Here is a 25,861-nt window from a genome sequence, read left to right as displayed (position 1 = left end):
GTCAACATCGGGAGAAGGAGAGAGGCAGGCTGACCAGCGAGTTAAGTAACCTTAGAACACACACACTGGAGACTCCAGTTAAAATGCAAGCCTCGCTCAAGCCGAAGTAGCTACCAATAGACCCCGCTGCTAATCCATGTCGCTTTCAATTTGGGTTCATACTTCCGAGGACCAAAACCCTAGAGCTATTGTCCTCGGCCTTCCTTGAGTACAGAGACTCGTAAATGATTTCTGGTCCACAGCCAACATTCTCTTTAAATCTCGTTTGTTCACATCAGAGCTGTCTTGTTTGTCCACAGTTTTGTTTTTTTTTTTTCTTACTTCCTCTAGCCAAGAACACAGTTCAATGACTGGACCGCCCCAGGCCTTAATCCAAAAGTTTTCTTCAGATGCTCAAGATACACCAGGCCAAAGTAGGTGCCCGATCTTCAGGGCAGCTCGACTGGCTGGCTGGGCACCGGGGGCTTAGAACACACCTTAGCCCAGATGTATTCATAATGGGGACATTAAATGGACCCTTCCAACTTACTTCTGTAGGACTAATTTTCATAATTTCTTCGAGCGACAGGTGAACCATATATCTGCCCAAAATCCATAAGTCTTCTGCGCTGACCCACGAAGCAGAGTCATCTGCAAGAAAATAAATAAGTGGATAGATAAGTCAAGAAATAAATAAAAGCCTCTGCACTGGAATGTGACAGTCAAAAGCATCTCTGAGGCCAGGACTTCCTTCTTGCATTCATTCATTCATTCATTCAATGACCGTTCTCGGACAGCCTCCTACCATATGTAGGTAATCACAGATGCCTGACACCTGAGGCTTTGTCCCCTAAAAGCGTGGTCCCTGGATCAGCAGCACCAGCATCACGTGGGACTTATTACAGAAGCAGATTATTTTCTAAGACTTAAGACCACAAAATTCAATGTCGCTTTTGGCTGATTTAGTTAATAAATAATCTGGCAACTTGAGATACACTGGACTCACGGTTATGACCACCAGTAACAGTCACCACTGCCCTTACTGATGGTCAGCAGGTGCTGTCCATGAGTGGGACCAGACAAGGTGTCCTCCCTCCGAGCGCCCCAGACTTCCCCAAGTCATCGCATGCTCTGGCCCCTCCCCTAACTCCGCCCCCAAACCTCACCTCCAAAACAGTGCAAGCTTGCCAGCCCTCCCCAACCCCAGCAGTGGTTCACTCCCTCCTCAGAATCCCAGACGACTCTCTCCCTGCCTGGCACGCTGCTCGGGCATTCGAGAGTCCCTCAGTGGGACATCAGTGGGACATGAAGAAAAATCATGTCCAGGATCCAACTTGAAGTTTCGCTGACTAGAGTCAGCTGCCACCGCCCCCGAACCTTCGGCCAAAGACTTTTACACGTGACAACATTGCGTTGGTGGCATTTGGGGGAAATGAGGGAAGCGAGAGCATTTACAGGGCGCAGGGATTCAGTCACCAGGAGCTGGTGCAGGAAGCCGTGGGCTGGGTCACAAGAGCTACGGGGTGACGCCCCTAACCCAGATACCAGAGCTTTGGGGTGAGCGCAGGTAAATGCCCCATGATCGGCTAAAGGGACATCTGACTTGGTGACGAGAAGGGCGGCCCCAGAAAGCTAGAGAGTGGGAGACTGGAAACCACTAAATTCACCGAGAACCACATCGAGTTACTCATTTTAAATTATTATGCACAAACTCTGCTTCTTCAGAGCCGCGATCCCCAGGCTTGGGACAGTTTTATCCCCCAAAGTCCTTCCAGTTACCTCGAGGGACTTCACGAGAAATAGAGTCTGAAGTCCCAGCAGGATTCACTGTCATTCACTGTGGCTTCATGGTGAAACGTCCCATCGGAAGGTCAGAAGGAGAGTCTGTCTCCTGTTAAGTTCTGACCCTCAGGCTGTAGCGGGGCGTGGGAGAGGTTGCGTGTCTTTCTCGGGGCTACCACGTGTGAGTCGGATTCCACAGGCACGCACCAGGCGCGCACCGGGCACAGGGGGGTCTGGGTGGCTGGTGTGCGGGCAACGCTCCTGACGGGCCAGTCCCGCGGCTGAGCTCCAGGAAAAGGACCCATCGGCGTTCCCCTCACTGCAACCCCGCCGGCCCCCTTACGTTTCCCCAGCACGTAGCCGCAGGTTTTTTTAAGTGTTTAAGAAATTTATTCTGTTTACATTACTGACAGGAAACATGCAACGAGTTCAAGGTTCCTGAAAAACTGCCTTATTAGTCTACATAGCTATTCTTTTTCTGCATGCCTCTTAATTTTCAATTGTGGTAAAATCCACGTGACATAAACTTGCCGTCTTAACCATTTTAGAGTGTACGGTTCAGTGGCATTAAGCGCATTCACATTGTTGTGCAACCGTCGCCATCATCGGTCCCCAAAACTCTTCTGATCTTGCAAACTGAGACTCTGTCCCTGTTAAACACGAACGCACCATTCCCGCATCCTCCTCGGCCACTGGCAACCTCTGTTCTACCTTCCATCTCTATGAATTTGACTGCTCTGGGACACCGTAGGCTTTTAATAAACACCTGTCGAACACATGAATCCTGGACTATTTCTGTTTTGATTGCAAGGAAGCTTAGCATTAAATTTTATCGCCCAAATTTTCTTTAAAAATTTTTTTTTAGCTTGTCCCACTTTAATACAGATGTTTTAATACAGATTTTAAAAGTGCACTGAAGAAATGAGCTATGGGTTTTACCCCATCCGCCACATCAAACCCTTTCTGGCAGTCAGGGGTGGGAGCAGGTAACGAAATCCCTGTCTTCGGAGATGAAGCGCCTCTTTCTTAAGGACGGACTCCCCCTAAAAAGTGACCCCACCTCGAAGCCCGGGCTCACCAGTGGCGTTGGAGGGCGTCCGCAAACGTGCAGCCATCCAGGCGTACAGAGCTCCCTGGGCGTGGGCCGAGGTCCGGTCGTAGAGGTCTCTGAACACCGCAGACCTACGGGACACAGACGCAGTGTTGGATGGGAGTCGAACTGGCGAAGGTACTCCAAGCCGCGTGGTGTCAAACCCTTCCCGCTCCCTCGCCGATCGGAGCGCTTGCCCCATCTCACTCCGTCCCCGCGGTCAAACACCTTTCCAGGGGCGGTGTCCACTGCCTCACCTCTTGGTCACTTTTTTATGGGGGGCGGGTAGCCAACTTTACTGAGATGTGATTCACATGCCATCCAATTTGCCCCTTGACAGTGTACAAATCAATGGTTTTCAGGACGTTCACATAGTTATGCCAGCATCGCCACAATCAATTTTAGAATATTTCCAGAACCTTGAAAAAGAAACGCTGTACCTTTCGGCTGTCACCCCTCAACCTCTGGTCTCTCCCACGCCTACAAACCCCTCGTCCACTCTCTGCCTCCATACATTTGTCTCTTCTGGACACTGCAAGTGAACGGAATCGATGTCTTGCTCTTGTCCAGTGTCTTCCACTTGACACGATGTCTCCGAGGTTCGCACATATTGGAGCATGTGTCAGTCATTCACTTTTTCATGGCCAAGTAATATTCCACCGTGTGGAGAGACCACATTCATTTACCCATTCGTCCGCTGATGGACACTTGGGCTGCCCCTACCTTACGGTTCCTGTAAATGAGGCTGTGTGGACACGTCTCCGCTCCTCCTGGGTGCCCGCCCAGGAATGGAGTCGTTGAGTTAAGTGGCGACTCTACCTTGCGGCTTTTGAGAAAGTGCCCAACTATCTTCCAAAGCAGCTGCACCATTTTACGTTCTCGCCAGCGGCGCACGGGGTCCCGATGTCACCGCCGCCGTCGCCAAGACTTGTTATCGTCTGACGTTTTGATTACAGGCATCCATCCTGCTGGATGTGAAGTCGTCTCGATCACTTTTTAAGCCACTACGGTCGGATTTCCTCACCACCAGGCCGCTCCGTAGCCCAGGTCACCCATGACCTCCTTGTTGCCACACTGACTGGTCCCATTTGGTCTAAGTTGAGTTGGACTGTCACAGCAGGTGGCACTGGTCACCCCTCTGGCTCATCCTGCACCACAGGGGAGTCCCCGTCCCCCGCCCACCACCGCTGAAAACCGATTCACCAAACGACCGGTCCCCCAGCCTTTTCTAAGCTTACAGGTTGTCCCTGCCACAGCCCCGGCCGTTCCAGAGGTGAAGAGGCGCACTTTCCCTCAACTGCACCTTGAAACCGTCTGTCTATATTTCCCTTCCCGTTTATGTCTCCTTCCCCTTCTTCTGCGTCTGGTTGTTGTTGTTTTTCGTGAGAACAGAGTAGATGGAAAGGACAAGAGATAGATATAACTCGAGAAAAAAATGGTAGTTACGCTTTAAGGGAAAGTTTGCCCATTTGCAAAAATGCCACCCCAGCGTTCCCTCGCGGTCCAGCCTAGGGCGAGGTATGTAATCTCTCTGCGCCTCAGTTTCCTCATCTGAAAAGTGGGGATGGGGTTAATGATGTTTTCCTCCTGAGGAGAAGAGGGACGGCAACGTAAAGTAGGGAGACGACCAAACTGGGTTGAGTTCGGACAGGGTGAGCCCCACGGGGTCACCGCTGGGACACCGTCTCCTCTTTGGTCCTCGGTTTCTTCATCTACGAAAGAAGGGGCTGGGTTAGACGATGGCCGTTGGGGTGTCTTTGGTGGAAGCCGGGGTACAGTCTGGACTTCCTGCTCGAGAACCAAGAATCCGGAGTTGGGAATGTCGTATCTGTGTTGTCCTGCTGTATTTCTGTCCGCGAGGCTCCCGTCATTTCTCCCAGCTTCCTTTGGGGTCCCCATAAAGTTCTCGTGCTGGCCATCCATGGTTCTGACCGCCCAGCATCCGTTCCCTCTTTTCTCATAGCAGCACCTCAATTGGTCTTGGAGAAACAGTTCTCCCATTCTCGGTCCAGGTCGTCTGGGTGGGGTTGTGATGGACGTCTAAGCCATTAGATCCGATTGGCTCAAGGATGAGCACGTGACCCAGTCTGGGCCAATGAGAATCAGGCCCAGAATTTTGCTTGGACCTGTTGAAAAGACAGACTCTGCCTCCTTGGACTGGGCGCTCTGAGGTGGGCCGGGAACTGCCAGTGGTCCCTCCCGGGGCAGAACCTGCCTGGGCGCCAGGCCAGACAGGGCCCGGCAGAGCTGAGCTCTCGAGAACAAGCCAAGCGGTTCCTGATTGTGTAATCTGAACTCCTGGATCCAGCCGTACCTGAAGCCAGTGCTGCACCTAAAAGTATTCAATTACATGATCCCGTGAGTCTCTTTCTGAAATTAGGATTTCAAACAAGTTTGGACGGCTTTCCTGACCCTCACGATCATATGACCAGTGGCCCATAAATTCCGCCACCCACACACAGCCTGGGTGAGCAGGGGGCGGGAGAGGCCGAGCAGAGAGGGATCGGGTAATGGCATACAGAAGAGAGGGGTTTCACGTGATATAGGTCCTGGCCAAAAAAATGGACACCCTGGAGCCAGAATAGGGTCAGTATATTGTGTTTCCCCAACAACAGTCCCTTGGCTGCAAAACAAACAGACCAAAAAAAAAAAACCTTTCAAGTTTCTGTTGTCACTGGTCTTTTTCTTCTAAATCATTTTCAGATTGAGAAAGGGCCTTTTACGGCCATAAAGTAATATAATTAGTAAAAGCGGGGAGCCGGCAGTGGTCTTTCAAGTCCTGGACACAATCCCCTAATTTGGTCCCCCCGCCATTTAATTTCACAGAGGACTAGGTGCTGACACATAGTGACTGGAACAGCGTCCCCAGAGGAGAGAAGTACTCCCTTTTTGGAGCTCCGTCAATCCCGCCACCTTTTCAAGGAGAAAGTCTCAGTCGGTGCTTAGTGGGTCTTCAACACTCTGCTCTTTCGTTAGCTGAGAGAACAGATCCCAGGCTCAGAGCCTCGGAAAAGCAGCACGTCCAGCCAGGATTTAGTGAGGCTGGCTTTTGTAATTATTGTATTTATTTCTATGACTACGTAAGACATATGATACTGGTCTCCCATTTCCAGTTATGATATCAAATTTGCTTTTTAAATAAATATTGAGTAAAAAAGAATGAGCAGCTATAAAGAGAAGCAGGAAGTATGTAAATAGCACAGGTGGTGTCTAAATAGGGCAAAACTTGTGAAGATGGTACCAGCGTGAATGAAATTTGGGAGACATTGTTTTAGTCAAACCACCTGTAAACTGTGCGGACTTTAAGCTTCCGTCCCAGACCTGTCCCCACCAGCCTCCCCGCCGCCACGCAGTCCCTCCTTGAACCCTCACGATAGCCCCCCAGGGATGGCGTGTGGGGTGAAGAGCGATGGGAAGAGTCACCCACAGGTTCTTGAAGGCATCCTCGCCCAGGTCCCCGGGGAGCCTGTCCATGATGTCCGGCTGCAGGAGGCTGGCCGAGGACCCCCTGAGCACCCTGCCCAGGACGTCCACACACTCCAGGGAGCCGAGCAGCTGGAAGCACCGCTCCAGCGTGATGAGAAGCAGGCTGCGGTTCACGCCCGGGCTCTGCAAGGTTTGTTTGCGAATCTCCCCCAAGTCGACGGTGGTGCCTTCCAGCTCCTGCAGGAACAAGCGGCCTCTCAGCTTGGAAGCAGCAGTGGGGACATTCAGCAGCGCCGTTTAATACCTTGCTGCTAGGTCAAATCCTCTAGAACGTTCCACCACCTGCTGAACAAAGTCAGACCTCCACCTGCTTCACGCACACCAGGCAACTTCTCGCTCTCCAGGTACACCAGGACTGTCGCCCTCAGCAGCTGGCGGTAGCTGGAATTCCTTCCCCCAACCTCCCTCCCGTAGCGAGATCCAGCTCGTCTTTTAAGGCCAAGCTCAACTGCCACCTGATAGGTGACGTCCTCTGATGTCTCCCTACTTTGGTCAGATCAACTCTCCCCCAAAATATGCCCCAAAGGACATCTTGAACCAAACCCTGCGATGCACTGGGGATGCTCACAGGCCCCGGACATCAGCATCACCGGAGAGGTGACCCCAGCACCACCACATAGTCTGATTTAGTTGGTCGAGGGGGCAGCCCTGGCACCTGACCCTAATGCACAGCTGGGGTTGAGCTGAGACAGTCCTTGAGGCCTAAGCCACATGCTTACTGGGGTGCCTGACGCCTACAAGACTCTGAGAAATAGCCTGTTTGCATGCGTGCATGCATGCATGAACGCTTTGACTCAAAGAACCCAGTAATGCTCACGGGGTTCAGTCACAATCTGCATAGAATTTAGGGCGTCTGTGACTACTGGGGGGAAACTGCACCCTTATTTTCACTGCCATAGAACCGGTGCCTAGTAGTCCCTTCAGGGATGAATGTAGGCAACAAGCCACCAAGGTAGCAGCAGGACCTTTGACTGTCACCCACAGAATCACAGACGTTCATAGCACCGTATGATCATGTCTTGAAATCTCGTTTACACTCGATACTTCCTCAAAATTACAGAAGCTACAAGACCCACTGCTAAATCTGGTTATTGGATGTGTTAAAGAAACACATAAATTTCTATACTCCAAATTTGCTTCTTATTTTATAACTTAAAAAATGTCTTTCAATAGAATTGGCTTCTTTTGTAATTCTTTGTATTTTATTTTACAGATTTTAACATATTATTCTGAGAGGGGGACCGTGGGTGTCACCAGACGCCAGAGGGCTGGAGTCGGGAGCCTAAGGTCCAACCTCAGATTTGCCACTTTCGAGCTGGGCGACCCCGGTTACCTCTTAACCTCTCCAAGCCCATCTCCTCGTCTGAATATTGAAATAAGATTCTTCTTACCCTTATTTCAGAAGGTCCTGGAGAGGACTCGGTGGGTCCGTGCATATTACAGCCTTGGACCAGACGTGGCCTGTGACTACGTTACTAGAGCATGTCCACAGCCAGTGACTTACCTGCTGTCCCTTCACCTGCTCTCCTGCTACAGTGGCAGAGGTGAGTAGCTGTGACAGAGACTACTTGTCCTGCTAAGCCTAAAATATTCCCTGTCCAGCCCTTAACGGAAACAGTTTGCCGACCTCCCCTTGGGACAATACCTGACGTGTAGTGAACCCTCGATAAACGTTAATCGAACACGCTTTCGCGGAACACCATGCCCACCTCTGCCTTCCCTACTGCTTCCTTCCTGTTTTCCCTTAAACTCTTTTTCCAAAACCTAAATGCATTTCAGAAGGGAGCATTACGTCTCTTCCAAGCTCACAGGTGTGTGGCGTCTGCCCTCCTGTGACAACAGATGAAGTGTTTGCATGATGATTAAAGCGTTTTCAGTGGTTTGACTCCGTTTCGGAAAAACCTCCGCCCTAACCCATGGCCACCCCCGCCCTGCTGGCCCCCCGGCTTTGCTCTTCCCTCGCCAAGCTCACTTTGTGAAAATTATCTGCTTCTGGTTCTTGTCCTCCCTCCAGACCGGGAACTCCTTGAAAGCGGGGACCGTCTTTAGGCTCTGAACCCTGGGTCCCCGCATGCGTAGCAACTGTTTATGGACGTTAATCGAGCCAAACTATCAGAAGCCCCTCGATTCCCACTCATTGCTCAGTATCCAGAGGAGGAAGCAGCTCTTCCTTTGAACTTTGGAGAAAGTAAGAAAATCTGGGTCCCAAAGCCACTGGGGCGGGGGGAAGGGGAGGTGTTGGCTGGGGATAAAGAAAGGTCAGCACCCGACTCGAGCTCAATTCGTGTCAACACAACACGTACGGCCTGGCCCTGGACCCCACCTCACCAGGCGGCCCTCCTTATCTTCTAGGAGGTATTTCACGGCCGTGCGGAACTGCTGGGCCTCTGTGTCCCTCAGGTCCTCCAGCAGCTTCTGGGGCTGGTACAGACGCTGCTGCAGGTGGTTTTCCATGGCGGCCTGGATGTGGGGTGTTGGGAGGGGCCGTGAGGACGGGACAGGGCCATGGTCAGCACCACGGCCAGCAGCCCGGCCGGGCCACCCGCCCGCCTGCAGGGACCAGAGGCCCGCAGCCTGCACATGGTTGGGTGGGCTGGCTCCGAAGCTTTTCATTACCTGCAGACATTTAAAAGCCAGGGGATCCCTCAAAAAATCCAGATTCTCAACTTCTCTTGGAAAACACGGAGACATGGCGACACTGGGCACACGTCCACGTCTGGTAAGGACCAGCAGGCAGAGAGGGGCTGTGGCTCGTGTGACTACTCTCCTGCTCACGCCCGCCAGGCAGCCCACCCCTCCACGGCTTGCCTGGCCCCTGGGGTGACTGCAGTCCCAAGTTCAGAGCAGCCCAAAAAGTTCGCAGCCCGGGGGACCCTGCTCACGTCCCGTCCTGTGTCCCAAGCTCCCAGTGCAGGACAAACATCCAGCAGGAATGAAGTCCCAGTGGCCCCCCTCCAGGGCAAGGAGCAGAGGCCAGCTGCCTCTCCTGACAGAGACTTCCTCTGCCACCTGAGGAGTCACTTCCTAAATCTCCCTGACACGGAGCTGCTCTAGAAGGTAGCCTAGCATGATGTCGTGGGCAAAAGGTGGGCTCCAGGACCGGGCAACCCACATGCAAATGTCCACCCCGCCAGCTACTGGCCGTGTGGCCTTGGGCAAGTCACCTAACCTGGGTCGCTAGATGAAAGACAGGGTGCCCAGTTAAAACTGACTTGTAGATAGATGACAAATAACTCTTTAGCATAAGCATCTCCCAACTATTGCATGGGATATACTTAAAATGGAAAAGAAGTTATTCGTCATGCAAGTCAAATCTCACTGGGCACCTTGTACTTTTAATTTGCAACACTGCCGCTGGCCTCAGTTTCCCCAGCTGAAAATAGCGACAATAGTCGGACCTACTATGAGGGTTGTCATGAGGCTTAAATGAGTGTGTCGTGTTTTCACTGGTCCCTGGCACACAGTACGTGGTCAATAGCTGAATAATTATTTACTCGACGTCTCTCCCCCCTGGAATGAAAGGCCCACCTGAGTGATAACATGGCTGCCTCGTTCTCCTCTGAGTCTGCAGTGTCTAGAACTGTGCCTGGCAGAAAGTAGATGCCAAGTAAATAGATGCTGAGTGCATATTTACATACAGGAAGACAGGTAGTATACCTACCAATCTGGTTAAAATAGATACATCTCATGAGAAACCAAACTGCTAGAGAGAGCAGGGGCCAGCATCAGCTCCCTTAAATGGATGAATGGCGCCTCCAGCACCCCGGGAAGGAGTTAACCACCAGCTCTTCGAGTCGGTTGAAACATGATACAAACTCTGTCTATCAGAGTTCCCACGTGCGTGTTGCCTGATATTTTCATTTTCATTAAAAAGAAAGTAAAAATCGAAACAACGAAGATGTCAGCACTTCGTTTACCCATGACCTGAATTCTTTGCCGAATCAGATAATAGTTCTTGAATCCTGGAAGGATACGTCCTCGATTTTCTGTGCCATTTTACAGTGTAAAGGTAAAGACAGGACACACCGCACTGGGCTGCTGTGTGCGCTAATGACACAGGTATTGTCCGGTGGGCCACGGTCCCCACCATGCCCTGCTGCTCCCTGAGGCCAATGTCCATCGCCGCCCATCCACATGCTTCTGCTACTGCTTTTCTCATGGAGTTCAAAATGAAGAAAACTGTATCTCGGACCCACGAGTAAGAGCGTGATAACTAAACCCAAAGATCCTGTGGCTCCTTTTAGCCTCAGAAGCACACACGTCTGAGCTGCGCCCACAGGCCCTCAGAAAGGCAGGCGGTAAGGTATGACTGGGCTGTGAGCCAACGGAAGGGAAGCGGAAGGAGGTGTGCGACCCGTAGGTCACGTCCTTCAAAGAGAAGATGCTCACCTGGCACTTCCTCTTTCCCACCACCCCGCCCTTCAATCATGTGGGCGGCGGCAGCAGCACCCCCCCACCCCAGAGGATGACAAAGCAATGAGGGAGAAGGAACCTGGACCCTGGGCGGCTGCCTCTCCCTACTTCATCTCCCACCAGGCCGTGGACTGTTATGTGAGCTAGAAATGAACTCAGTAGTCTGAGCTGCTGTCATTTCGGGTCTCTGTTACAGCAGCTTGGCCTATACCCCCAAAACCATGTCTCCATCAAAGGCAGGCAAAGGAATGACAGACAGAGCGTGTATCATGTTTCAAGGACAGAACACGATTCTCTGGGCAAGTGAAGACTAGCTGTGTGCCTAGCCCACTGCTCCAACTTACCTGGCCCCTGAGTTTGTGACCCCTGAGCACGGAGAGGGGAACCCGTGTGGGTGGGTCTCGGGTACATACCTGCAGGCTGGGGATGGTGAAGGCCACGTTCCGTGAATTCAGGTAGTCCAGGACTCCGTGGGACAGGTCTGCCGTCCACACATGGGTGCTTTAGTTGAAGACAGATGGGAGAAAGTCACGATGACAGTTCCCCTGTGAAAGGAGTTCCCTAACTAGCAGAGTGACCAGGGGCCCGGAGTTCAGAGTGGATGGTGGGATTGGGCGGGGTTGGGAGTGGGCCAGAACCTTCCGGCAGGGTCTGTGAGTGGCGTGGGGGGGAGTTTCCAATTCTGGGAATCCAACTGGATACCATTCTCCCAATGACGATTATCAATTTATGAGCTGTGTGCAATATTCTAATTCCCATAGCAACCTGCTTAAACCAACTACCAGCCAAACAGAGAGACTTAGAGAGACGTCCCTACTAAATCAAGTCTAAAAGGCGGGCGCTGCGCTTGCGCCGTGAGGGGCTGGACGGGCGCTGTGAGAGGCGTGGGCTCCAAAGCTGGATTTGAATCCCGGCTCTGCCACTTAACGGTGTGGCCTGAGGCGATTTGCTGACCTGTCCTGTGCCTCGGTTTCCCCTTCTGTGTCATACAGCTAACAACTGTGAGGATTCGACCTGTTCGTTCAACTAAAGTGCTTAAAACAGTGCCCAAGGCCTTGAAAATGCACAGTTTCCTTCAGAATAGGTAAAATGGGAATAACTCAAAACGTCCAGCGACGGGTGAAAGGTTCAACAAGACGGCAGATCCACTCGGTGGAATACCACTCGTCAATGAAAAAGGAGAGATGGGCTTTTGCTTCCGCATATGGTGGGCCGATTGACAGTAGATAAACCCTCCCACCGTAAGCAATCAGAAGGCCTTTCGTAACCCCATTTCTAAGGAGATGAACAAGGGAATGAATGAATAAACAAATACAATTTTTAGCCTGAAAGAATATATCCAAAACCGTCCATTGGAGTCATCTTGGGGAGAGGAGTTTTTATGGGGGTCTTGCCCTGTCTGGGCCGATGCTCCTTCACGGTGTTCGTTCTATTAGAATCGCCTGCTGATGTGTGTCTCTCTACAACACTCTCCCGCGCCCTCCCGAAGCCTGGCTGCTGGCTGCACAGCCCACCACTTCCCAGACCTCTGACCTTGACCCAACCGCCCTGGGACTCGTTTCATCATTCTGTCCCATGGAATGACAACGGACCTACCCCGGGATCACATGTGTCTCTCTGCAAAAGCACTTAGCACAGTGCCTGCTGCACAGTGAGTGCTCAGTGAATGTCAGCTCCTGTGCTGGAACGAAGTCTGTGGAACAAACGGACCTCCCTAAAAAGACACCTGCGCCTCGGCTGACATTTTTTGTAACGAGTGTATATTCCTTTTTATAATTAAGAGACATCCGTCGAGCATTTTTATGGAAAATTTCTGCCACCCCATCCCCTCCTCTCTATAGTAGGTTACCTTTGAAACTGTATGAGATCCAGGAACGCTAAAATGGGAATAAAATGAAGAGACAACTTCAAAAGGAATCACTCCAGAGAAATCACAGGCGCATTAGGTGTGAAATTCTGAGAGGCAGCGGCAAGCGGGGACATTACCATTCAGGTAGCTTCCGTCTATTATTTCCTCCTAAAAGGCCAAGAGATAATATCAGGAGGGACAGCCGAAAGCGGCCGTTCCGGTAGCAGGGGTTTCGATGAAAAGAAAATGAAATACTCACCGCCATTTTTTGCAACAAAGGAGGCAACTCTGTAAGAAAGCCATTGCGTAGATAACTAGAAGTGAACTGTGCGACCTTCGAAAATACGAACGTGGGCCAGGAAAAGGGCCCTCCCCCGATAAAGTCAGTCGTGAAGGACATTTTTAGTGGGTTTTAATTATACCTGTGTCTGTATGTGCCTGGTGTGAGAAAATCGTGGTTTAAAAACCCTTCTAGAATAATCCTGAAGATCCTGCACAGAGGTGCTCATGCGTGCATTCAGGTACACACACACACACACACACACACACACACACACTTTACAGCATCGCGTACCTAAATTGATCCATCCCCGCTCCATTTCCCTCAGATGTGGGGAAACCATGACAGATGGCTCCTCCTTCGGGACTTACCCTGCCTGGAATTTGGAACTCTGTGACTTGCCACCCCATGACTCAGCACAAGGAACAGGAACAGAGCGTATGTCCTAGGTTCCTGAAACATCTCCTGTAGTTAATTCAAGCATAGAAGTGATTCAGGTTTGATTTCTTAAATATATTTAAGAACATTTAAAAGAGAAAAGGGAAAGACAAAGAGACCCAGAATCCCTTGCGGTTTTTGAAAAATTATTTTAAAATTCCATCGACTTTGCTCCATCTAAACCCCTATCCTAGTCTAAGACACAATCATCTCTCTCTTATTTAAATTCCTACCCTCAATCAAGCAACGAGGAGTGCTTAAAAGCATGGACTGTCATATCTGGCAAAGGATTTATATCCAGAATATAAAAAGAACTCTTACGATTCAGTAAGAAGATAAGCCAATGGGGAAAATAGAAAAGATAGAAATGTAAAGTTCATTAAAAAAAAAATAATAATAAGTCCATAAGAGAGTATCAACATCATTGGTTATTGGGCTGAAAATTTAACCCACAGTGAGATGCCACCACATACCCACTCGAATGGCTGGAAAAGATTGATGACACCAAGTGTTAGCGATGACGTGGAGCATCAAAAACTCACACTTCGCTGATTCGGTCGCATTGGAAAAGGCGGAACCAGCAGACCGGAAGTGGACGCGCGGAGCCTGAGATGCCCGTTAGGACTCCCGGGGGGACAGCGAGTGGGTGGTTCTGTCTTTGAGTCTGCAGTTCGGGGAGAGCGATCAGCGTTCATTTAAGCCCACAACACCGGATGAGATCACTAAGAAGGTAAGCAGCAGGAGAAACGGGGTGAACTCTGAGAATGAGACCTAGGGTATTCTCTTGCCAGATAGGGGGTGAACCAGGAGCAACCAGCGAACCCAGATTGTGGGAAACTCCCCAGAACAAACAACCTAGTTTCTCCAACCAGTATACTGCAAGGAGAAAGGAAGGAACTGTGGACTTAGGAATAAAAAAGAAAATCTTCGATATATTAATTGCTTGTAACATATAGACTTTATTCGGGTCCCGATTCGAGCAAACCATAAAAAGTAAAAATTATGAGATGACTGGGGAAATGTGAGCCCTGACTGGAGATTTGAAGATTTTAAAGAATTATTATTAATATTTTTAAGTGTGATAATGAAACTGTGGTTCTATTGTTAAAGGGGTCCTTATCTTTTAAAGGAGAGGTGTTGGTTTGCAACCCGGCCTCGTAAGTAGAGGGCAAAGAATAAACAGTCAGGCTGCTCCTGTTGGGCAGGTGGCAGTTTTAATAAGCAAGGGAACTTAATCGTGAGGCCTGTCTTAGGCGACTACAAGACCAGTCCACCTCTGCCCCACCTGCAGGAATATTAAAAGTTTATACAGAGGCCTTAACTGGGGTCAGTCACTATTCAGTCCAGACGGCCTCAGCCAGACTCTCCTCTCCCAAGGCTGAATCCTCGCAAGGACTCCCACTGGGGTAACAGTGGGCAGATCTCACACTGTCCCCAAGGACTGGGAAGGGGTGAGGAGCCTCCAATGGCCCGGGTCCAGCTCTTGGGTCAACCCGTGGTCATGTCTCTCAATGACCTTCTCTAACAAGGGGTCAGCGAACTACAACCTAAGGGCCAAATTCAGTCGGCTGCTTAGCTTTGTGTGGCTCGCAAATGGTTTTAACATTTTTAAATGGTTAAAAAAATCAAAAAAACAATACTGCTTGACCTATGACGCTTTCATGTATGAAATTTAAATTCTAGCGTCCATAAATAAAGTCGTACTTGTTATATGAATAGATTCTTTATCCCCCAAGGGGACTTCCCTGACCCTCTTGGGAAACTGTTATGCTCATTTTACTGCCCAAGGCCAAAACAAACTGAAACTTTTGAAACCTCCAGACCAAAGGGGCATTCTAACAGGTTTTGAGCAAATGGATCCCAAAGCACTTTGGAGATGGTTCAACTCTCATAATACCCTACGGGGTCTGGGTCTCTGGCTCAGGGAATCCTCTGGCTCTCACACTGCCCTTCCCTTTGGTCGGCGGCCACGGGGCACTGGCCTCCTTCACGACGCTCTCGTTGCCCAGACAATGAGGCTTCTTGTGCTTATGGCTACAGTTCCCCATTAACTCCACAGGGAGGTTTACAGTTACCGAAACAGACGCCCGCTTTCTGTCTTCGTTCCAACGAAACCCCAGCCCACCGCCAGCCCGGGATTTGGTTTTAATTAAAAGTCCCGTGGGTCACTCTCTTTTAGGAGATTTGGCCAAAAGGCCTGAGAGGACTGAGCAGGGCAATGGCGATTGGGGGGATGGATAGCTTTCTCCATGGGCCCACCCTTTCCCCATCAAAAGGCCCCCTTGCTGCAGATGGTTGGAAGCCAGGCAGGCGAGGATTGCCTGGGTAGAATCTAAAACGAAACAGCGACAACCACCACAAACCTGAAATGAACAGGCTTTCCTGAGAAACAATGAGCAGGGAGACCAACCGACCAGGTTTCCTAGGACTGAGGGGTTCGTTTTTAAAACCAGGCAAGTCACAGGTGAACCAGGACGAGTCAACATGAAACTCGCAGAGATGCTGGGACATGCCATGCCAGGCACAAACCAACCATCGGAGTTACATGCAGTTTTACTGTCTGCAAAGCAGCTCCAGCCAAGGTCTACCATGGACATATACATATCGGCCTGCGGATACGAACGTGGAGGTTTCCCACAAGAAAACAAAAAACCACAAGGCCATTTCCATTATTGTTCATGCAAAACGGGCTAATTTGTCAGGCTCGTAGAATATCAGGCTCACTGCACTGGGCTTGGATTTTATTTCAAACCCTGGAGTTGGAATGGCGGGGCTGACGAGGGGTAACGTGCAGGCGGGATACGAGGTGCTCTTCCCATCAGCCCTGAGAGTTTACTTAGTCTCCCAGGGCAGTTCCGTGGGCGCGCAGGGGTCACAGAGCAAGGGAGTCCCGAGGCAGGGCTGCCTGACTCCCTAGTGATCATAACCCGGGCAACCGCTCACTGAGCGGGAACTGGTAGGTGCCCCTGCAGGCCGGCTGTCGCTTCATCCTTGCAGAATCTTCGAAGCAAACGTTACCATTATTGCTATTTCACAGATGAGGACACAGGCTCTAAGAGGCCAAGTGACTTGTCCAAGGTCACGCAGCTACCAAGCGGCAGGGCCAGGTCCCAAACCCAGAGCCACATGATTGCAAGCGCTGATCAGCTTGGCTCGGCTCCCAAGCCTCCCTACTCCCTGCCAAGGTAAAACGAGGTGGCGGGTGCCACCCGAGGGACGGGAGCACGGCTCTGCAGTGGGCCGCCCCTCACCAGCTGTGTGTCGCTGGGCAAATGCCTTAACCGGTCTGAGCTTGCATTTCCTCCTGCATATGGGAGTGGCGACAGTGCCGCGCTCACGAGGGCCGCGGGAGCCACGTTTAAAGTTCACAAACGCATCCAGCGCGTTTGCTTTACCTGCGTTTCCCCATTTCTTGCTCACAGAGCTGTGAGGTAAAACACGGGAAACAGGGAAAGAACCGAGCCCAGCACAGGCGCCCACAAAAGCTACCGGCAGCGACGACTGCAGCTTTGCTGCTGGTACCGTTGTGACGAAGCTGTCGTCCCTGCTGCTCCTATTACCAATACTGTCACTGTCACTGAGTGGGTTCGGGTTTCTTTCCTGCAAGTCCTATCACACACATCCCCACGGACGCCCCCGGCCCGGGACCCCTTAAAGTCGTGAAGCTGCCCTCGGCCCACTCCCCTTTCTCCCTGTCACCCGCCGCCCCTCCCTGGGGAGGCCCCCGCGGCGATCCCCCAGCCGGGTCCCCTGCGCCAGGCCCTGCGGGGTCCTCCTCCCCGCCGGTCGCGCGCACCTCACCTGAGGTGGCGGCTCCGCTGCTCGGAATCCCGCCGGCGGGACCGCACGCGGCGCGCGGAGGGGACGGGGGCGGGGCAATGGCTCTGGGGGCGGGGGCGTGGGCGGGCGCGTGGGCGCGGGACGGGGCGGGCGAGCCTGGGGCGGGGGATGGGCGGGAACGAGGTTTAGGGGAGGCGTGGGCGAGGGACGGGCGGGGCAGCAATGGCTCAGGGGGTGGGACGCGGGGGTGGGGAGTGCCCGGGGGCGGGCGCGAGGGGAAAGGGCGGAGCGAGTGCTCAGGGCGGGGATCGGGCGGAAACGGGAAGGCGGGGAACGAGGTTACGCGGACTTAAGCGCGGAGGGACTGGCGTAAGTAACGTATTCAGAGAGCGGGGCGCAGGGGCGAGTGTCGGGGCGGGCGGGCGTGGATAGAAGGGCGTGAGCCGAGTGCTCGGGGCGGGCGGGGACGGGCGAACTATGTTCGGGGGCGGAGCGCAGGAAGGAGCGGGGATGAGAGCTCGGGGCGGGGCGGGGGGAGAAAGGGGCGGAGCGAGTGCTCGGGGGCGGGACGCGACGGGGACAGGGCGAGAAAAAGTGCTCCGGGATCGGGGCGGGGCGAGACCGCGAACGCACCCAGGGCGCACCCACCGCCCCGCAAGGCTCGTGTGCGCAGATGCATCGCGTCCTCTTTGCCGCGGTGCAGGTGGAAACCAAGGCATCGAGCTCCCTCGGCTGGCCGGACGCAGACGGTGACGCGCGGTGCTCGCCGTCACACCCAGCCACTGCAGCTTAAGGTTTTTACTTGGATCCGAATTCAAACCCCTGAAAGTTCGTAAAACAACTGGAACAGCGTGGTCGCTGGACATTTAATGGTTAGGTTTCTTAGGCGTGACAGTTGTAATGTGGCTCTCTTTGAAGAGTCATCTTTTAAAGATACATGTTTACAAACCTGGAATGTGACGTCTGGGATTTGATCGGAAGTGTTGGGGACCAAGGACTGGCAGGACTGTGGGAGAAACAAGATTTTTTAAAAATAATAACTATAAATATATTTGGGCCCCTTGATCAGTAAACACGACCAAATTTATCTAAAAGGAAAAAAAACAGAAGTAAAAACGGGTTGTGCACCCAAATGTGTACTCCAGCAGCATTACATATATAAACGAAATTAAAGTAAGTGACGGCGGTGGAAAGGGACCATTTAAGCGTCCACCATAAAGAAATGGTTGCGGACACTAATACATCACCTCTGTGTTACACAGCTATTAAAGGGGACATTAAAACCATGCACCAGTGCCACAAGGAAATGACTTTATACCCCCAAAGCCCAATATTAATACATGTAGATGCTGAAAGAAAATACATCTTTCCTCATGAAAATTACTGTGAACTCTAGAGGTTTCCTTGAAATCCTTCACATTTAATGAAACACCTCAATAACTGACAAATTTTAAGTGACAGCTGAAATAAATGCCTAATGCTGGCATTATTTTGTCAGAGGCAAAATTAGTCATTCTCTTCAGCGATGTCCAACTGTACTGTTCTGTTGCTCATTTGGTGCTCATCTGACATTTACATTATTACTTATCTAACATCTATATTATTTATATTATTTGCATCCTCAAAGATGCTCTTTTATCCCCAGGCTCTTGGTTTAATCCTTTCAACAAGAAGCTTACTCTCAAGCCCTAAATGATGGGAAATGTCTTCCATCTTTTGTCACTTTTTGATTTAGAAAATAGGTGCCTAGTTTCACATGATGGATCTTGGAAGGATAAACGTATCTTTTCGTTTAAAAATTTTTTAATGTTAAAAGTTTGCAGATGTGTATGTGTGGGTACACACACGTGTGGGAGAAAGAGTGGAAGGCCATACGTCAAAATGTGGTGCCGTCGGGGTTATGGGACAGGTAAAGTTTATTTGTATTTTCTTCTTTTCGCCTGTATTTTCTACAACAAACATGTTACTTATTTATAATGCAAAACTCAGTAGAGCTTATGATCACTCATGGCCACTTTCTAAATAATAAGTAATAAAAACAAGATGGCAAAGTCAAGTGCAGGAAAACCCATTTTGTTCTGCCGTGTATTCTCATCCACCTCGACTCTCCCATTTGGAAACTACTGAGGGATCAAAGGCATTTAAAACCGATATTCCGTGTCGACTGCTGAACAGGATATAAGAAAACAGCATTTGGGCATTCTGTTTTTAATTATTCTCCAGAACTTGTAAGAAGTGCAGATGTATAAGACATTCTGATTCCACATGGTCATTTATTTAGGGGAAAATCTTTACTCTCTATTTTACACGTATTGAAAGTAATTTTTGTATTGAAAGTAAGACTAAAACTAATTTTTAAATGGCCCTGTGACTAAAATATAGTATTTAATCCATGTGAACGCAGTATATCGGCTCTAAAACCCGGAGGGAAATCTTAGGTTCTAGTTACGTAATGATATCCTCCTAATTCGCCAAACGTATAAAATTTCATAGCTAAAAAGAAGTACTTCGGGATCAGAGAACACCGATTCCAATTCAGTGATATCAATATAGATAGCAAGCTAAATTACCAGTAAATTAAACCCAGTGCCAGACGAGTTGTACTATAAAAATAAATTGCCAGGGAAATGCAAATCAAAACAACCACAATGAGATACCGCCTCACGCCGATTAGGATGGCCACTGTCAAGAAAAGCAGAACATGACAGAGGCTGGTGAGCACATGGAGAAACTGGAACCCCTTATGCACTGCTGGTGGGAAGGTAAAATGGGGCAGCCGCTGTGAAAACCAGTTTGGCGGACCCTCAGAAAATGAAAGATGGAACTGCCATTCGACCCAGCAGTTTCGCTTCTGGGGACAGGGCCAAAAGACATGAAAGCAGCGACTCAAACAGATATCTGCACACCATGTTCACAGCAGCATTATTCACAATAGTTATTGTGAAAGGTGAAAACAACCCAAAGGTCCATTGACAGATGATGGAAAAACAAAATGTGGCCTATGCAAACAATGGAATATCATTCAGCCTTCAAAAGGAAATTCTGACACATACCAGAGCATGGATGAACCTGGAGGACATTTGGCTCAGTGAAGTAAACCAGTCACAAAGGACAAATATTGTGATTCTAGTTGTGTGAGGTACTTAGTCAAACTCAAGGGCAATAGAAAGGTGTCTGCCCGGGGCTAGGGGAAGAGGGCACGGGGAGTTGGTGTTTAATGGGGACAGTTTGATTTGCAAGACGAAGTGAGTTCTAAAGACAGACGGTGGTGATGGCTGCACGGTATGGATGCACCACGGCCACGGAACCGTGCACCGAAAAATGGTTAAGACGGTAATTTTGTTACGTGCGTTTTACAATAAAAACTGGAAGATAAATGAATATGGTGCTGTCGGGGAACACTAATCATTTTTAAAGTAATGATAAATGATAATCGGAATTGATATCTAAATGATATAAATGATAACCAGAACTGCCTCCCAGAACGGAAAACGTTCATTAATGGAAAAACAGGCCAGTGATCCGTAGCGTGCTTAATAACAAGGTGCCAGCGTTCCCTCCTTAGTGTTGACAGACACGCCACATCCATGTAAGATGTTCACATTAGGGAAACCGGGTACAGGGGACACGAGAACTGTCTGTACTACCTCTGCAGGATTTCTCTAAATCTAATGTTACTACAAGATAAGTTGATTTTTAAATGAGTTTTTAAAAGCAAGCAACAGCTAAAAAAAAAAAAAAAAAATGGTAGAATTAATTCCTATATAGAAGACAAAGACAACATAAGTATACTAGGAAAATTGACAAAGCAAGCAGCAAAATGTGAATGCCTACAAGACAGCTGCAGATGTGAAATTTTTATTTTTATTGCACTGTTCAGTGTGGCCTCGCTATTGGCTCATCGTCCACTAAATGCAAAAAAGGCAGGCTGTTGGATTTAATATTGCAGCGTTATTTCCTTAATGACTCTGGGTGCATTTTTCCACTTAGATCGCAAATGTTGCTTCTCGTGGATACAGCGTGAGCTTCCTTCTGCCAATTCATGATTGTTTTATCTCTGATGAGTTGGTTTTAAGTTTGCGAGCATCCTGCTTCAAGTCAGTAGTGAGCCCAGTTTTGAGCTCAGTGGCCTCCTGGGCAGTACGACCCAGACCAGGCAGGAGCCAGCGCCCCCCGTTTTCTAGCTGTAACATGGGTGCACTGGATATAAATTTACTTGGGGGCACGTAGGCTCCTGCACAAACGTGGCGGGTCACCTTAGCCACCAGAAGCCCGGGTTCCATGTGCTGTAGTCATTAAGAGAAAGGGTCACAAAACACTTCAGTAACCAAGTGGTGGGAAGTGACTGGCGAAAACGTCTTGCTTCGTTACGAGTCTAATTAAATCCTACGCTCAGAACAAAGTGAAAACAGCTTTCCTCGGAAAGATGGCTTGAAACAACTAAGTTTTATGCCCCGGGCCAGCTTTTCTGTTACTATGTAAAAACTGAAACTTGTGACTTGTAGCAGAGTAGAAGACACAGTCGCTGTTAAGTACTCTGCAGGAGGGAGGCACGACTTGGGGTGTCGTCTCTCCCTGCCTTCCAGTCCGGGGGCCAAGTACCAAGGGCCTTACGGCTGCAGGTGCCAGGGGCTGGGACTCACGGACGCAGCTTTTCCTTTCTCTGCGACCCGAGGTCCAATGGTTGGCTCGCTTTCGACACTAATAGTTCTCCTTAATTTCTCCAGCACGACCTTAACTTGATATGAAGCACTCATACAAGGAATGGTGGCAGCCTTATTGTACTCTGGGCAGGGGATAAAACATTTCACTTAGGAGGAAAAAGCCATCGACACTCAGTAAGCAACACTGCCACCTAGTGGATTGGGGACACACTACCAAGACTTCCAAGACCGGGTGAGAATTGTGAGTTGATTTTACTGGTTTAAATTTTCACCATAAAATGTCACTTTTGAGACGCTGGTCTTCAGAGAATCTCAGATTTGGGGAAGTATATGTATCTTTGAAATGCATAAATGTGCTTTCTCTGCTCTTTTGGGTAAAGAGCGAGTCTTGGTTTGGGGGAGGTTGTTTGGATTTTAACAGACCATCAATTCTCAATTTCGGAGTTATGAAACGTGGGGCGACCCGCCTCCCTGAGCGTCCGTCACTCTCGCACCTTGTCTGACAGTCTAAATAGCAACCCCTGCCTGCTCACGCTGGACGATTTACAAAGAAGCAAAACTCGGCTGCACAAGAATTACATCGAGGTCACGCATTTCCTCCTGTGGTTACAATCTAGGGTGCCAAGTATTCACACTCCACTTCCTTGAATTCCAGGAAAAAAAGCATCAGAATGCGCCAGTAACAGTATTGCATAAATCTCTGCATAACCCGATTCTTAGGACTGCACAGTAACGGAAGATTCTGGCGTGAGGATGTGGGCACGCCATCCTTAGCAATTCTTCTCAAGGCTTTAATTCTTCTTTCTACCTGGGTGTGTTGCAGGAGGTGTGTTGACTTGACTTCTGTGAGCATACAAATGAGACTATTTAGTGAAACACCTGGCTGAAAAAATAAACTTATCCATGTAACATATTGTTAATAACCGCAATCTCAAATCGGCATCTCTGTCGTTACTGAGATTTCAGATTCTGGGTTAAGTGCTCTGCTCCTTGGAGGACCCACAGTGGTTATGGACCTTGCTGATGGTTCTGGATCTCACCGCGAAATTCTTGGCTGTATGGTTGGAGGCACTCACGGATTCTAGAACACATGGGCCGACACAGTCCTCATCAGACCAGAATCTTGGCAAATAATGAACTCAGTTATGGATTTCGGGGAGAACCACGTTCCGAGAAAGAGGTATACACGTGTAGAGCGAGACGCTGAATTAAAACACTTGGCGGTTGCATTTTTTTTTCCGGTAGACAAAACCGAATGTTTCGATCCTGAGAACCTGAGACTGTCCAGGTAAACAACATTCTGCGTGGAGGACTTGCGCGACCGAGTCGTTCCCCAGAGGAGCCTGCACTGGGCAGTGGGGTGCTCCCTGACGCCCTGTGGCCGGTCTCGACCCGCTGGGTGTTCACCGCGACTGCGGTGACCAGGCCTCGTGAAGCCGGTGGCCTTCGCCGCACATGGCACTGCTACCTGGGCATCCTGAGGCCAAAGCGACGAGAGACGCTAGGGGGGCCTTACAGTAACTCAGACGCGATGCCAAGGTCATCTCCAAAAAAGTTTATTAGCATGATTAAAAACATTTTCTTGAATAATGACAGAAAGAATTTCTAAACATGAAAGGGTATCAGTGGCTATGCCTTATAACCAATGTTTGCAACTGAATGACGGACACCTGTACTGCCAGTCTCTGTTTTACTAAAAACGATCCCTGTTTATGGGCTCCGCGTGAAGTCGTGACTATTGCTTTGACTGGGAGCGAGTCCCCACTGCAATTAAGTATAAAAATATCTTCCGTAATTGGAGTGAGACCTGCATTACTGAGTAAGAGTTGATAAAAATCCTCAAAGAGCTGGGTTTTGTTTTTTAAAAACATTCCTTTTACACACTACAAAGCAATCATTAGCATTTTGGCTTTTTAACTCCCTACGTGGCATTTGGAGCGGCAGTCCCCAGAGGCCCTCGCGTCGCCTGCGGGAGAATGTAGACCCTCTTTGGGCGCACTCGGGGGCTGTGAGGACACGGCCTCGGCGGCCCGGGCTCAGACTGGTTTGAGGACAAAGACGGCGTCATCCAGGACGTAGTAGTCATTGTACATGTCCCCTTCGCACAGGTACGGCAGTCTGGTGAAAGCTTCGATGACGAAACCAGCTTTTCTGAAAACTTCAGGCAGACTGTTCACTTGTTCTTCCCAATTCTGCCCCTTGATTTCCAAGATTTCTGATGGCTTCTCCCACTTGCCACCTACTAAAACAAACGAGAACATTAAGTGAAATTCTTGAACAAACGCGTTAACCACAGAGGGAAGGGGAGGGACGAGCCCTGAGCCGGGGGCTGCGGGGACTCATTCATTGCCCAGGGACCCCGAGGCAGGTCGATAAAGGTGAGGGGCAGCCTGGGAAGGGCTAGAGCAGGCGCCCAGGCCCCCAAGGCAGTGACATCAGAGCAGAAAGGTGACCCCAAGCCACAGCATCGTCTTCTCTGACAGTTTCGGACACCATCTGCCCTTGGGCCGACAGGGTGTAATGGTTCTTGGGTTTGGGAAACTGCTCACTAAATACTGGGACACTGAGCAGGGGAGTGACATGCGACATTTGAAAGAGGGTTTTGGAGAAATGCAGGAAGTTACCACCGATGCATAAACCGGTGCGACGCATTAATTAGAGAGGTTTATTAGGCTGAAAATGAACTGGATTAATGAATGAAAACAGATAATTAGTTTTTCAAGGGGAGTTGATTGACTCCCTAACTTTTCAGAACAATTTCATAAAAATTAAGCTTTGGGACCAGAGGCAGAATCTTGAAATGGATGAGTCAACCTAGTATTTCTTGGACCTACGAGCATCAGAGGCTGGAGCGGGGGTGGTCTTCACGTTCACATGCACACACACAGAGACATGAGCACACTGAGATACTAGCTCACATAAACCGGGGGCACACATAAACTTGGGGCACACATAAACTTGGGGTACACATAAATCCAGACACTATGATGATGTATTAAAATTACTAAATTCAGATTGGGAATAATTTTCCGCAAATGAGAAAATATATAATTGACAGGTGCCAAGTACAGACACAGTAGGGGAAAGACAGATGTTCCATGCTTTTCGGGGCCCAGCACCCGAACCCCCTCCTGGAGCCTTGGTGGCGGGCAAAGCCCGGGGGACAGCCTCCCTGCTTCGGCTGCAGCTAAGGCACCTGAACACCACCTGCGCTCAGACCGGCTTGCCCGAGACCCGGCGTGAAGAGCTTGTGGCCCAGAGGGGTCAAAACTGGGGGGCCCTCTCTGGGGGCGGAGCAGTGGCGCTGAGGCCAAGAGGCCGGGGCAGCAGGAGCTGTACCAGGGAGAAGGTGAGGCCCATGCAGAGGTGCCTGGCGCTTGGTGGGGGCAGTGTGCGCCTCAGCTCAGTCTGACGGCGTGATTTGGGGCATCTTGCTTGGCTGTAGCCCCAGACACGGTTCTCCAGGCCCCCAGCGACTCTGTGAGCTAGCCCCTAATCCTCTCAATAAACCCCCCATTGCTTACGTCAGCTGGGGCAATTCCTGCTGCTTTTAAGGGAGCCTCTTGAGAGGGGCGAGTGCCAGCTGTGGGGGCTGGAACAACAGGTCCCACACGTTGTCTCATGGCACTTTAAGAGGGGGTCACGCAAAACTGGGCACAGCTAGTCAATGGCACACAGCTTACTTCTTCGTTGTGCCAGAGGCAGTTACCGTTCGCTCCTTTCTCTCGTCCCCATGTGAAGGCACCGCCTTCTGCTTCCTAGTTTCCAGCAGTGACTGGCCCGGCACCAGGCACATGGGAGGTGCCCGGGACAGCAAGGGTGGCTCCAGAAACTTAAAATACGGCTGCCCACCGAGCAGCACTCCGACCTGCGCTACGTGAAAACCAAACCTCGTCCAGGTCAGATAACGCTGCGACGGTTTGTGAAATCTAAAGAATAACAATTACCATACGGACGTTGCGAAATGTACTCTGGGCTAAAATCTCAACTTCAAGTGAGGCAACTGGGTTACGATGTTTACGCAATTTCAAAAAGTTCCCGATCATGGTTCCTTAATAAGACTTCCTCTCTTCAGTTCTTCCGTTCCAAAAAGAGAGAAG

At 50.1% G+C, this 25,861-nt stretch overlaps 2 protein-coding genes across 4 annotated transcripts in view; both read right to left on the bottom strand.

The window, feature by feature from the left end:
- OTOA (otoancorin) overlaps nt 1-17,185 on the bottom strand; it is a 49,255-nt gene extending 32,070 nt beyond the window's left edge. Inside the window, exons 1-11 of the mRNA XM_039840172.1 lie at nt 17,119-17,185; nt 13,791-14,039; nt 13,251-13,344; nt 12,859-12,887; nt 12,737-12,767; nt 12,600-12,627; nt 11,164-11,251; nt 8,666-8,797; nt 6,279-6,514; nt 2,840-2,943; nt 530-630 (exon numbers count right to left, since the gene is read on the bottom strand). Coding sequence (XP_039696106.1) covers nt 530-630; nt 2,840-2,943; nt 6,279-6,514; nt 8,666-8,797; nt 11,164-11,251; nt 12,600-12,627; nt 12,737-12,767; nt 12,859-12,887; nt 13,251-13,341 — 840 coding nt within the window. The 5' untranslated portion in view covers nt 13,342-13,344; nt 13,791-14,039; nt 17,119-17,185. The remainder of the gene's footprint in view (nt 1-529; nt 631-2,839; nt 2,944-6,278; nt 6,515-8,665; nt 8,798-11,163; nt 11,252-12,599; nt 12,628-12,736; nt 12,768-12,858; nt 12,888-13,250; nt 13,345-13,790; nt 14,040-17,118) is intronic.
- A 6,116-nt stretch (nt 17,186-23,301) lies between these two features.
- Nucleotides 23,302-25,861, bottom strand: part of METTL9 (methyltransferase 9, His-X-His N1(pi)-histidine) — a 31,602-nt gene continuing 29,042 nt past the window's right edge. For 2 of the 3 annotated variants that reach the window (XM_039840235.1, XM_039840237.1), the window contains exon 5: nt 23,302-24,003. In XM_039840235.1, coding sequence (XP_039696169.1) covers nt 23,798-24,003 — 206 coding nt within the window. In that variant the 3' untranslated portion in view covers nt 23,302-23,797. The remainder of the gene's footprint in view (nt 24,004-25,861) is intronic. The other variant, XM_039840236.1, reaches the window with a different exon arrangement.

Source organism: Pteropus medius, unplaced genomic scaffold, assembly GCF_902729225.1.
Source record: "Pteropus medius unplaced genomic scaffold, Ma_sr-lr_union100, whole genome shotgun sequence".
Taxonomy (NCBI): Eukaryota; Metazoa; Chordata; class Mammalia; order Chiroptera; family Pteropodidae; genus Pteropus; species Pteropus medius.
This window is presented reverse-complemented; position numbering and strand designations above follow the sequence as displayed.